The following is a 13,200-nucleotide window of genomic DNA, read 5'->3' as shown; positions in this document are numbered from 1 at the left end:
TCTCAAGCAGGCTCCGCACTATCAGCATGGAGCCTGATGTGGGGCTTGAACTCCTGAATTGTGAGATCATGACCTGAGCTAAAATCAAGAATTGGATGGATGCTTAACCTCCTGAGCCACCCAGGGGTCCCTATAGATAGATATTTTAAAAAGAGAGAGGACCCCATTCTGTTTCTCATGCTGATGCCTGCAAGGCTTGAGTGGTGGTGGGTGCTGCTTGGGGCACTCGTCTACAGTTCTCACTGTCATGAAGGGCTTGAAATTGTCCCTCCCTGGGTAGAATGATGAGGTTGTTCCTAGATGAGACTGTGAGGGGCCCCAGAACTCCTGGGGTGTGGCCCTAGGATTCTCAGCAGTCACACTTCTGTGGCCTGATTCATTTTACCCCTAGCTGGCTTGATGTGGGGGCTGCAGGTGGTCCTTTTATGGTCCTTTTAGATAGATATTAAGACCTGTTGAGACACCCCCAGAACCTGTCCGCAGCAGCCATAGGTACTCCCGGGTGTCATTTACCCCAACGTACTCCCATCTGCCCCAAACTCTCCCCTTGCCCAACCTCCCACCTTTGCCTCTGCCCTGTGCGATCTAGAATGAACCCAGGAGGAAGTGGCCCTGACCACCTTCTGAATAGTTTGGTGCTACCATGCTGCACCACAGCCTGGGTGTGAAAGGGCCTGTCTCCTAGCTCAGTGAGAGCATTACGGGAAGAAAGGGAGTGAAGACTGGTGTCCTTTGGCCTCATCTAGCCAGATCTCCTCACCACTCCCTTGTCCCAGGGACCTGGTCCCTACTTCTAATATGGGAATATCCCCATATTCCCCATTCTAATATCCCCAGCTGGGATGAGCTTTAGAAATCACCTGGGAGGGGCATGTAGGTAGCTCAGTTGATTAAGCATCCAACTTCGGCTCAGATCGTGATCTCACGGTTCATGAGTTCCAGCCCCGTGTCGGGCTCTGTGCTGACAGCTCAGAGCCTGGCGCCTGTTTCCGATTCTGTATCCCCCTCTTTCTCTGCCCCTCCCCTGCTCACACTCTCTCTTTCTCTCAAAAATAAACATTAAAAAAATTAAAAAAAAAAAAAAAAGAAATCACTTGGGAAAGTGGTTATACCTTCTTTTTTTTTTTTTTAAGTTTCGTATTGCAGTTTTTCATTAGACATTTTTTTAACATAGTCCAAAAATCAAAATGGTACAAAAAGGTATACGTTGAGAAATTGTGCTCCCACCTCCACCCTTTTTTCCTCTACAGATAATCACTTATTTTTTACATAGCCCTCAAGAATGTCTTTACGCAGGGACACCTGGGTGGCTCATTTGGTTAAGCCACTGACTCTTAACTTTCAGCTCAGGTCATGATCTCATGGTTGTGGGATTGAGCCCCATGTCATGCTCAGCATAGAGCTTTTTTGGAATTCTCTCTCTCTCCCTCTCTCTTGTTCTCTCCCTCCCCCGCTCATTCTCTCCCTTGCTCATTCTCTCTCTCTCTCTCTCTCTCTCTCAAAATAAGTAAAAATTAAACTTAAAAAAAAAAAAGAATACACAAAACGAATGTAATGCGTATTCTTAGGTTTCTTCCCTTACCCAAATGATAGCAGATAGCATATATTGTCTTCATCTGGTACCTGTTGGCAATATCTGGGTGTGCATGGATTTTTTTCCTTCCATCTCTGTCAGGTCTCTGGTTTCCAATCTTTACCACCCACCCAGGGCCCCCCAGTTGGCCCCAGGCCATAAGCAGGGTTTGTTCAGCTTCGTATACTAAACGTCATTCAGACGCCAAGGTTTAGGCCAAAACCAACCTCTGAGGAATTCTCAAGCTCTGTCCAGCAGTTACTATGTGCTAGTGTTGTGCTAAGGAAAGGGCATATATTGGAAGAACCAGTAATCAGAGGACCTGGTCCACCTTGGTGTGTGTGGGAGTGTGCATGTGTTGCCGAGGGGGGCGGGGCACATGGTATGGCACAGTATGAAGCTGGGAGCAAGGGTCTGGGCCCAGGACTGCGATGTGGTGCCACGTGACCTGGAAGGCTGGGTTTTTCAGCTTGACCTCTTTCCCAGTCTGCAGGATGTCCTGGGCCCCTTGACTTTTATTATGTCCAAAACAAGAAACCCCTTTCTCTGTCAGGTGGTATGGATAAGGCCTCCTCCCCACCCCCACCCCACCGCCTTCTATCCCCAGCTCTGGGCCTGCAGGCTGCTGAAGCTGGAACCTTCCTTTCCACTGCAGGCTGAGGGGAAGTTGGGGGGGGGTTTGCTTCTCACTTCCTCTCTAGACGGCACCTCACTTCCTGTCCCTGGGACTGGAAGAAGGCTAAAGCTCTTGGCTTTGCTGTCCCTTCCTCTCCCCACTCCCCGCCCCCCACCCCCTGCTTTCCTGAGAAGCCTGTGGGCCCTGTGGGAGGAAGGCAGAATCAAAGCCAAGGGCTTCTCCTAAAAGCCCTGCCAAGCTCCTCACCTTCAACCCCCTTACCCCACATGAGGGGACCTGTCTTCTCAGCTGCAATCCCTTTCCAGACATGATCTCATCCTTCTATGTCCTGCAGGAGGAGAGAAGTCAGAGAATTCATCCCATTTTACAGATAGGAAAACTGAGTCCCAGAAAGGTTCTAGGCTTCACCCAGGGTCATTCAGTGTGGCTGAGCCAGAACCGGAATCCAGGAAGTCTCACTCCCATTTGTGGGCACAAATAAGAGCAGAGAGTGAGGGTTTGTGAGTGTGCCAGAGCTACTTTTGTTCCCAGGGAAGGCTGCTTTCTTCTTGCCAGAGCTGGTAGCTTAGGAGGTCACCTCTGCGCTCTGGCCAAATGGCAACCATGAAGTCAACACTGAAGCCGCCTGGACGTGGAAGGCATTTGGCTGGCCAAAGCCTGTTCCCTTTGAAGAAGGAGGCCAAGAAAGGAAGCTGGGGGAGTCAGCCCTGGGGGCTGGGAGGGTAGGGCCTGCAGGTGCAGCCTGAGAGCCATCAGGCTATGCAGCCTCCCAGGCCCTTTTCCTCTTGGACCTGAGAGCGGATCGCTGATGTACCAGTAGTCAACTCAGCAGTCGCCTCTACTGCTGCCTCCAGGAGCCCCTCTGCCTCAGCTCTTCCTGTGGGACCCAGCACGTGTCTCTGGTTACACCCAGGGTGTTGAAAATATGCTGACTCTGCTGTTGGGTCAGGAGATAGGAGAGGAGTTAGTAACTGGCATGGGCCAGGGGACCAGGAAACACTCACCTTCAAATGCCCTTCAGTCCAGCTGCACTGAGTCATTCTGTTTCCGTACACACCCACAGATTTCTGCCTTCTGTTTATGCCTGCCTTTTGCCTAGAATGACCCCCTTGCCGTTCCCGTGTCCCTAAACCCTACGGGTCTATAAAGTCCCACTTCACTTGATGCCTTGAGTTCTGAAAAAACTGTTTCAACTGCAGCTTACTATTTCTCTCCTGATTTTTAAAGTTCTCAAAAAAAAAAAAATTCTCTCGTGGGACTTCCTTCACAGTACAGCTATCACCTACATGTCTTATGTCCCCCAACAGACTGCAAGCCCCAAGAGGTGAGAAGAACTGATCCGTCTCTGAGTGGCCTCCCAGTACCCAGTGTTGTGACTCCCACTGAGTGATCTGTTTGGAAATATCCTCAAATAAATAGATTAGTCCCATTTGCCAGAGGGAACCACTGAGGCTTGGGTGTGGGTTGAGGGCTTGGATAGGGACAAATCTGAAACCATCCCTTCCTCACCTCAGCATGGTTTGTCATATGGGCCCTCAGAGCCATTTGGGGGGGGGGGGCGCAGTTGGGGGTCTTGAAGAGACCCTGATGAGCCCACCATCTCTTCTTTCTGGTCTTATTCTGTCTGGAATGAAAGGAGATCACCAGGTTCAGGGCCTCGTGGACAGAAGCAGTGCACTGGCAGCAAGTGGGGGTACAATTATGTAGGCAGGGCTCCTCCTCGGGGAGCTCCCCTTCTGATAGCCCAGGAAGTCCCGTCTTCCTCATAGGGGAGGACTAGAGAACAGGACACAGTACATTTGGTCCTGCAGGAGGCACTTGAAGAAGACAGATCAATGTGGGCAGCATCAGTTCAGGACAGCTTTTCAGGAGAATTGCTCTGGGGCCAGGGAAGGGCTTCCAGGACTGTGCTGAGGGCTTTGGTCTGTCCCCGAGGCACTCAGAGGTCATGGGAAGATTTGAGGCAGGAGGGACACAATTAGACTTACAGTTTTAGAAAGATGATTGCTCTGGTGGAGCTTCTTGGAAAAGTGATTGTGGCAGGGAAAATATAAGATAAGTCTGGAACATTTTATGGTGCCAGAAAGTAAGCAGATGTTAAAAAGTAAATACATTTTCGGGGCGCCTGGATGGCTCAGTCAGTTGAGCGTCCGACTTCGGCTCAGGCCGTGATCCCACAGTTCATGTGTTCGAGCTCCACATCGGGCTCTATGCTGACAGCTCAGAGCCTGGAGCCTGCTTCGGATTCTGTCTGTCTCCCTCTCTTTCTGCCCTTCCCTCACTCACGCTCTCTCTCTCTTTCTTTCTCTCAAAAATGAATAAATGTTAAAAAAAAAATTTCTTTTTAAGTAAATACATTTTCTTTGTATGGGGGCATGTTGAAAGGATACAGGAGCCAGCCTGAAAGAGTTCTCCATGATCAAGGCTGGAATTTAAGCAATGAAGTCAGTGATGATACTATTGGATTATAATCCAAAGAATAAAATATCCATGAGTTTGTGCTAATATAAATATGTAATTAGGTAAATCAGTGGCAGTGAAGGGACGGCTTTTCCTTATAGAAAACTTCTCATTAATAAATGTGTAAGGAATGAAGTCAATCAAAAATTATCAGTAGAATGCTACAGCAATTGCTGCGAGCAAGATCCACTGATGAATCCTAAAATTAGTGGGTGAGAATTTAAGAAGAAACAGGGTGTTTGCATGGTCAATAAGTATTGCCCCCCAAACTGGTTACTAATTACAAAAGGAAAAATAGTAACTTTACAGTGGATAAACCCACTAGCAGATACCGTCTAACCAGGTGGTCAAGGTTAACCTCACCAGTCATAAGACGTCACAACATTATACCCCTGATATAATGCACTGAGAAGGGCACCCTCTATGGTATTCCTTCTAAAAATTCAGAACCTGAGTCTAACTGGAGAAAACATCAAACAAACCCCAATAAGGGAACGTTCTGTAAAATACTGACCTGATCCATTCCCTTCCCTTCCAAAATGTCAAGGTCATGAAAGACAAAGAACTGAGGAACTGTCATGAATCATAGGAGAATAAGGAGATTTGGTGATTAAATACAGTGTGGGATCCTAGATTAGATGTTGGATTAGAAAACATCAGTGGAGTGGACATCAGTGGAAAAACTGGTAAAAGCCAAATAAAGTCTGGTTTGGGTGTTTGTTTGTTTAATTGTTTTTCTAAAGAAAGGTATAGAACAGTGAGAAGAACATGGTGCTATGTCTATTTTTTTTTTAAGTGTGTGTGTGTGTGTGTACACAACCCTACAAAACCATGCTAAGTTTTAAAATACACACAGAAGTAGAAGTGCAAGATGGCTGGGGCAAGGGCAGGCAGGAGCATCGTAAAAAAGGGAAAAGTCATCCAGGAGAAAGTGGTCACCATCAAAGACAAGCTATAGAATGGGAGAAAATACTTGCAAATAATAAATAAGAGACTTGTGAGGATTTTTTATATATATTTTGAATACAACTCAATTAAAAAAAAAACATAATTGGGGCACCTGGGTGGCTCAGTCGGTTAAGTGTCCAACTCTTGATTTTGGCTCAGGTCACCATCTCACGGGTACATAAATTCGAGCCCTGCATCAGGCTCTGCGCTGACAGTGCAGAGCCTGCTTGGGGTTCTCTCTCTCTGCCCCTCCCCAGCTCTCTTTCTCTCTCTCAAAATAAGTAAACATTTAAAATGATAATAATAATAATAAATTTTAAAACCCCATATAATCTAATTAAGAATGAACAAGGATCTGAATGGACATTCTTCCAGGGAAGATACACAGATGGCCAATAAGCACATGAAAAGATGCTCAACATCACTAACTGGGGAAGTAAAAATCAAAACCAGAATGAGATGTCGTATCACACTTGCTAGGGTGACCAAAACCAGGAAATCAGACAATAACAAGCGGTGAGGACATGGAGCAACAGAGAAACACTTGTACACTGTTGGCCGGACTGTAAAATGGTGCATTCAGTTTGGAAAACAGCTTGGTAGTTCCTCCAAAAGGTAAACCTAAAGTTACCATAGGATCCAGCAGGTCCACTCCTAGGTATATACCCAAGGGAAATGAAAACATAAATCCACATGAAAACTTGCACATAGATGCTCATAGCAGCATTATTCGGGACAGCCAAAAAGTGGAAACAGCCCAAACGTCCATCAACAGATGAATGGATGAACAACTGATAGCGTAGCCATACAATGGAATATTATTTGGCCATGAAAAAGGAGTGTAGTACCGATATGTGCTTCGACGTGGATGAACCTTGAAAACGTGCTAAGTGAAAGAAGCCGTTAACAAAGACGACCTCTACTACGATTCCATTCATATGAAATGTCCAGAATAGGGTGATCTATAGAGACAGAAAATAGATTACTGGTTGCCTAGGGTTGAGGGTGAGGGGATGCTAATTAAAGGGTAATGAAAACATTCTGAAGTTGTCACAGTTGCATATATCTGTGATTACACTACGAACCATTAATTGCACACTTTTTTTTTTTAATTTTTAAAAAAATTTTTTAATGTTTTATTATTTATTTTTGAGACAGAGAGAGACAAAGCATGAACGGGGGAGGGTCAGAGAGAGAGGGAGACACAGAATCTGAAGCAGGATCCAGGCTCCGAGCTGTCAGCACAGAGCCCGACGCGGGGCTTGAACTCACAGACCGCGAGATCGTGACCTGAGCCGAAGTCCGACGCTCAACCGAGTGAGCCACCCAGGCGCCCCTGATTGCACACTTTAAATAGGTGAGTCATATGGGATGTGAACTATGTCTCACAACTTAAAAAGGGGCACCTGGTGGGGCGCCTGGGTGGCTCAGTCGGTTGAGCGTCCGACTTCGGCTCAGGTCACGATCTCGCGGTCTGTGAGTTCAAGCCCCGCGTCGGGCTCTGTGCTGACAGCTCGGAGCCTGGAGCCTGCTTCAGATTCTGTGTCTCCCTCGCTCTCTGCCCCTCCCCCACTCGTGCTCTGTCTCAGAAATAAACATTAAAAAAAATTTGTTTAAAAAAAGGGCGCCTGGGTGACTTGGTCAGTTAAGCATCCAACTCCTGATATCGGCTCAGGTCATGATCTCACAGTTCATGAGATCAAGCCCTGGGTTAGTCTCTGTGCTGACAGCATGGAGCCTGCTTGGGATTCTCTCTCTCCCTCTGCCCCTCCCCCACTTGCACATACTGTCTCTCTCTGTCTCTCTCTCAAAATAAACATTTTTTTTAACCTTAAAAAAAAAGTCTATGAGGAAGTGGCCACTAGAGGCACTTGTGCCTGAGAAGGCAACAGGGATGGGAAAATATTGTATGGATTTAGCAGTGTGGCAGTTACTGCTGACATTGGACAAGGCTGAGGAAGGAGTAAGACGTGAGGAGGGGTTTTTTTGGTTTTTTTGTTTTTGTTTTTGTTTTTGTTTTGAGAAGTTTGGTTGTGGAAGGCAGAAGAGGGCAGCGTCTGTAGAAATGTCGGGGGAAAGATTATTTTTCAGATGAAAGACAGCCTCAGAAGTTTTAAAGGCGGGCGGGGAAAGGTCTCTTCAGGAGGTAAATACTGAAGACCTAAATGGGGATGGGCCCCGGGGCAGGAAGGCCTGACCTTCCCTGGGAAGATGACATCCCCTCTGCTGTCAACGGGAGGAGATGAGGAGGTGGGAAGAGATCTGAGGGGTTTTCCCTCTGCTGATTTTGACCCTCTGGGGAAACCAGGGCAGGTGATAGGGCAGGCGACTGAGGGAGTGGAGTAGGCGTGAAGCCCTATATACTGCAGATCTAACAGGGAACTGGGGTAGGAGTGCCGGGCAGGACTGGCGGTGATCTGGCTGGGACGGCTTTCCTTTGGTGAGGAGAGAATAAGAAATAACGTAAGCAAAAGCCTGGGGACAGGAGTGAGGGTCCAGTCCTGTCCTACCCCATCCTCTAGACTCTGTGTGGAAAGAAAGCATTGGCCCAGAAGGCTCAAGTCAGGGAATCCTGGCGATCTAGAACTCTACCATCCCGTAAAGTAGCTGCATGTGGTAATTCAAATGTAAAATGCAGTTACTCAATTGAACTAGCTACATGTCCGGTGCCCAATAGCTACATATAGCCAGTGGCTACCATATTGGACAGTACAGAGTAAACATTTCATCATCACAGAAAGTCCTATCGGAAAACACTTCCAGAAAAGTGATTCTTGGGTCACCTGGGTGGCTCAGTCAGTTAAGCGTCCGACTTCGGCTCAGGTCATGATCTCACGGTTCGTGAGTTTGAGCCCCGTGTCAGGCTCTGTGCTAACAGCCCAGAGCCTGAAACTTGCTTCGGATTCCGTGTCTCCCTCTCTCTCTGCCCCTCCCCCGCTCATGCTCCGTCTCTCTCAAAAATAAACATTAAAAAAAATTTTTTAAACAAAAGAAAAGTGACTCTCAGGCTGTTTTGACCTGAGGACCCCTCCAACCTCTAAAAATGTGAGGACCCCCAAAGAGCTTTGGTTTATATAGGTGATACCTATTGATATTTACTGTCATGTAAATTAGAACTGAGAGTTTTCAACATCTAATTAAGTTAAAATAATAATAAACCCATTACATGTTGACATATTTTAAGTAACTGTATATTTTCCAAAGCAAAAAAATAGTGAAAAGAATGGCATTGTTCTTCATTCTGGCATATCTGTCACGTCTGACAATAAAAGGCAGCTGGATTCTCATATCTGCTTCTGTATTCAGTCTGCTGTGATATCACATAACACATAGTCTCTGGAAAATGCCACTGTATACTCAGAGAATGAGAGTTAGTGTAGTATCTACATTAATGTACATTAGTATAATATCTACATGAGAGTAATGTAGAATAGTGTCTTAGTAGTATTATGAAAATAGTTTTGATTCCGTGGATTCCTTGGAAGAACGTCAGGGCCCCTGGACCGCATTTTGAGAACATGGTTCTAGAACAGCTTCCACTTGGCGTAAAGGAACTTGTGAGAGACTAAAGTGATTTGCCTAAAGTCACACAGCAAGTAAATTGCAGTGCTGGGACTAGACTCTAAATCTTCTGCCTTTTGGCTAAGATGGGTCCAGCTGGGCTTTCGGGAGTGGGGACTAGGCTTCTGGGCCACAGAGCCCCTGGCCATGTGGCCCTATAAATAAACACTTTGTGTCTGTGTCTGAGCCCCTTTCCTCTGCCTACCCCCAGCAGCTGCTTTTTGTTGTTGTTGGGTTATGCTGTGGGCAGGGAGCATGAAGGAACTAGGAGAAGAGAGGTAAGGGGTTTTGATGTCTAAGACTTTGGGGCTCAACTGCCCTTCCTCCTGCCTGCCTGGAGGGCAGAGGACTGAGGTTAGAAAGAACCCATGGGCGCCTGGGTGGCTCGGTTGGTTAAGCGTCTGACTTCAGCTCAGGTCATGATCTTTAGGGTCGTGAGTTCGAGCCCTGTGTCAGAATCTGCGCTGGCAGTGCGGAGCCTGCTTGGGATTCTTGCTGTCTCCTCTCTCTGCCCCTCCTCTGCTCGTGCTTTCTCTCTCTCTCAAAATAAATAAATGAACTTAAGAAAGAAAGAAGGGAAGGAAGAAAGAACCCACACCATGGGATGGAAGCTCTTGCATCCAAAGTCCTCTTGTGAAGAGGAAGTTGGAAGGAGATGCTGGGGGCCCCTTCCCCATGGACACAAGCCTCTCAGTAGGGCTATTGTGTCTTGGGGCCAGTTGTCGGGAGGAGGGAAGGAAATTCTTGTCTGTCCTCTTTCCATGAGGGGGGAGGAGACCAGTTGGAATTCTTAGGGCTGAAAGATGCTTTGGGCAGGGATTAAGGTGGCTGCTTTCAGGCCAGGAATGCCCTGGGGCCTCAGTCCCTCTATCCCTCCCCGACCCAGGGCTGATACTGTCTGGAAAGGAGTGTTTGCTGTGGGTGCAGAAGTTGCTGTTTACAAGTGGACTCTTGGGTGTGACGGGGATTCCAGAAAGCAGCTGGGGGATGGGGGGGAGCAGGGGGGAAACGGTTGTTGTTACGGATGATTCTGTTATTAAAGTGAGCTTCTCCATCTCTGCCTTCCCACAGCTGCCCCCTCTCCCCCACCCCCTGGTCCCTGGCTTCTCTCCCTAAAGGACTCTGGGGGGAACAGCTGGTGAGTGAGGGGCTCACTGGGGCCCAAAGCCCTTGGCTAAGGGCCAGGGTGAGGGAGCATGGAAGTCAGGCTTGCTGCCACCTCTCTAGTCTCTTCCTCCCAGGCCTGGCCTTGGAGGGCAGGGAGGGGTCTGTGCCCCGGCTGGGGAGAGGGTGGGCACTGCAATCCTTACTCCTTTGATCTGTCTGATTGAAAGGCCGGGACAGTCAGCTCTCTTCTGGGCCCTGTGACTAGGCCAAAGAGATCGTGTCACCCAGATTTGCTCAGTGATTGGGCTGAACCAGCTGTGTCCCCAGGTTACCCAGACCCCCTTGAGCAGCTGCTCCCCCTCCCTGTCCCTGGCTGCTGCTTACTGCCCCAGCTCTGGTCTTCCTCCCTTCCCCTTCCTCCCTCCCCTCAGCGGCACTGAGGTCACCTCCCTCTGAATCAGGCCTTTGTGGGGGGCGGGGCCACCCGTTGGCAGTTCTGGCGGGAGAAGCCTCCAGTTCGAGTTGGAGCTCCCACCTCCTGCAGCTCCATCTCTACCCAGCATGGCCGGCCTCATGTGTTCCAGACCCAACATCCAACATCCAGGCGTGTCGTGGGACCACCGGAGGAATGTTTGAAACCAGGGCCACCCTGAAGCACCCAGATTGGGGGTTTTCCAGGCCGGGGGGTAGAGCTGAGCACAGAAGCTGTGAGTAGGAGTTGTGGGGCCTGAGGGAGGATGGGGAGGGGGTGGGGGTGCAGCCCCTGGGAGAGGGGCCCCCACTGACACCCAGCAGGGGGAGCTGCTGGGGAGCCAGTCTGGGTTGGTTTTCTTCCCATGAGATTGAGGCTGAAAACCCAGACTCTGAAGGGCCAGATTCCTAATTAGGCTCAGATTGGGAGCTGGAGGGGGTACTCTCTCGATTCCCTAGAGGAGAGTGAGGCTGCAGGAAGTTTTCTTTTCACCATAGGAATCTTGAACTTAAACTGGGGTCCTGCTTACAGCACACTCTGCTCCTGGCACCAAGTTTAAGTGTCGACCTCTTCCCTGTGACTCGATAGCGATCCGAGCTGATAGCTTCCTGCCCTCTGCTTGTGGCCCTGCAGATGAAGAGAAGGCCTCTGGGCCTGAGTTGGCCAGACCACCTCGACTGAGGGCAGAAAACTTCTCCCCAAAGCGAGGTTGAGTCACGGTCTGCCTTCATTTCTGGAGCCTCTCCTAAGCCCAGCTGGGGATCCAGAGACAGACGCGCGTGACAGAGCTGTTGCTTTTGGGTGGCTCATCACTTGGAGGGTCTCCTTGAGGTCACGGTGGGACTCAGGCCTCCCTGCCCTGGGATCCACAGAGGCTCAGCTTGAGAGAGTGGCAGCGGTCAGCTCTGTGGTGTGTTTGGGTCCCCACCCTCCTCAACACACATAAAACCACATACATAATCCACTGCCAGTCCCCACGATCTGGGCCTCATGGATGTGTTTTTACTTTTGTTGTTTTAGGAAGAGAGATTCTCCTAAACCGTCTTCACCCTGAGTTTGGTTTTTGCTGTTGTGTTGGGAGCACAAAGACTCCGGCTCTTCTCAGCTTTAGCTCTCTCCCTTTCTGGCCCCTGGAGACCGACCTGTTCACCCCACTCCTTTCCTTCGCCCTCCCAACTTTGTCTCTCCCATCCCCCAGCACTCCTTCTGCAACCCCAACCCCACTATTCCCGGGGAGCGTCTGCAGGGAAGAAATGGTGAGGGGATTGAGGGAAGGCGAGGAAACCGTGGGGACAGTGGGAGCCTCTGACTCAAAGGATCGGAGCCGTGCTGGGGGAAGGGTGGAACTCGAATGGCGGAGGTAACCTGAGGCCTTTTTTGGTTTTAACCCCTATTTATGTATGTGGGAAGGGGAGGATATTTCCTGAATTTTTTTCATTTTTTTCCAAGCCTGTCCATTTCTAAAAATATCAAACACGATAATATCATGAGGCATATGAAGTTCTACTTGATACATTTTTTATGATGTTAAAATAACAAAGGACTTTAGATTGTTGTGGAATGTTTAAAAATAAGTGTTACAAGTTTTTCCTTTTCCTGCACTTTCCAGAAGCCCCCTTTCCCAGTGTCACATAAACACGGGCACCCACTGTCTCTTACTTGCAAAGAAATGGTTCTCTCCTTTTGCAGTTGCCCCTTTCTCCCTCTAGGGTGGGGAGGGGTTGGGGAGGAAGAGGGCCCTGAGTGCAGCCAGGCTGGGGCTGCACTCTCAGATCTGTGGATGCCCCTACTGCCCCGACCCCACAGGGAGGAGCCTGGGACTCAGAGTCCCTTACAGGTGAACAGACAGTAGCAGCAGGCTATGAGGCAGGACTTTGCATCGTGTCTCTGTCAGGATGTGATCATGAAAATCCTCCATTTACCGAGTTCATGCAAGATACTCTTTATACATGATCTCATTTCATCCTCCAACAACCACGTGGGCTAAGTATTCTTACGCCCATTTTATAGGTGAGGAAACAGAGTTTGTAGAGTCAGGATTCTAACCCGGATCCGTCCACGTGCAAAGCTCCAGGAGCCCTGGGACTGTATGGAGCTTACAGAATACAAGGAGCTTACGGTACAACTTGTGTGTGTACAGAGAGGCCTCATGGGAAGGAGGAAAAGGAGGCCTGTCCAGTGTGCATTGTGAACCGGCGTGTATGTCTTGGGAAGCATCCTTTGCCTCCAGTAACTGCTTCCTCAACCCAGGCCGGTAGCCCCGCTCCCCATAAAGTTGTTAGGAGAATCAGATGTAGGAGTGCATGAGAAGGTGCCAACACACTGCTCAGCACGCAGGGTACACGCGGTGTATGTGAGCGTAACTCCTGCCCTTTGGTTTCCTTAGCTCGAATACAGGTGTTGACAGTAACATTCAATTCCTTTTGTGGCTGTGGGGATTAA

At 48.9% G+C, this 13,200-nt stretch overlaps 2 protein-coding genes across 8 annotated transcripts in view; one reads left to right on the top strand and one right to left on the bottom strand.

Moving 5' to 3' along the window:
* PRPF40B (pre-mRNA processing factor 40 homolog B) overlaps positions 1-13,200 on the bottom strand; it is a 221,127-nt gene that overhangs the window by 65,641 nt on the left and 142,286 nt on the right. The gene's annotated exons all lie outside the window — the stretch shown is intronic.
* NCKAP5L (NCK associated protein 5 like) overlaps positions 1-13,200 on the top strand; it is a 32,283-nt gene that overhangs the window by 5,244 nt on the left and 13,839 nt on the right. For 2 of the 7 annotated variants that reach the window (XM_027036085.2, XM_027036084.2), the window contains exons 1-2: positions 9,586-10,993; positions 11,256-11,668. The exons of 2 other annotated variants lie outside the window; for them this stretch is intronic. Coding sequence is in view for 1 of the 5 variants with exons in the window: in XM_027036080.2 (XP_026891881.2) it covers positions 10,915-10,993 (79 nt within the window). In the remaining 4 variants the exon portion in view is untranslated. Of the gene's footprint in view, positions 1-9,585; positions 10,994-11,076; positions 11,669-13,200 lie in introns of those variants that run through there. 3 more of the 7 variants (XM_027036080.2, XM_027036086.2, XM_053226200.1) reach the window with 3 other exon arrangements.

Source organism: Acinonyx jubatus, chromosome B4, assembly GCF_027475565.1.
Source record: "Acinonyx jubatus isolate Ajub_Pintada_27869175 chromosome B4, VMU_Ajub_asm_v1.0, whole genome shotgun sequence".
Lineage (NCBI taxonomy): Eukaryota > Metazoa > Chordata > Mammalia > Carnivora > Felidae > Acinonyx > Acinonyx jubatus.
Note: the sequence above shows the minus strand (reverse complement) of the source record. Positions and strands in the feature narration are given on the sequence as shown.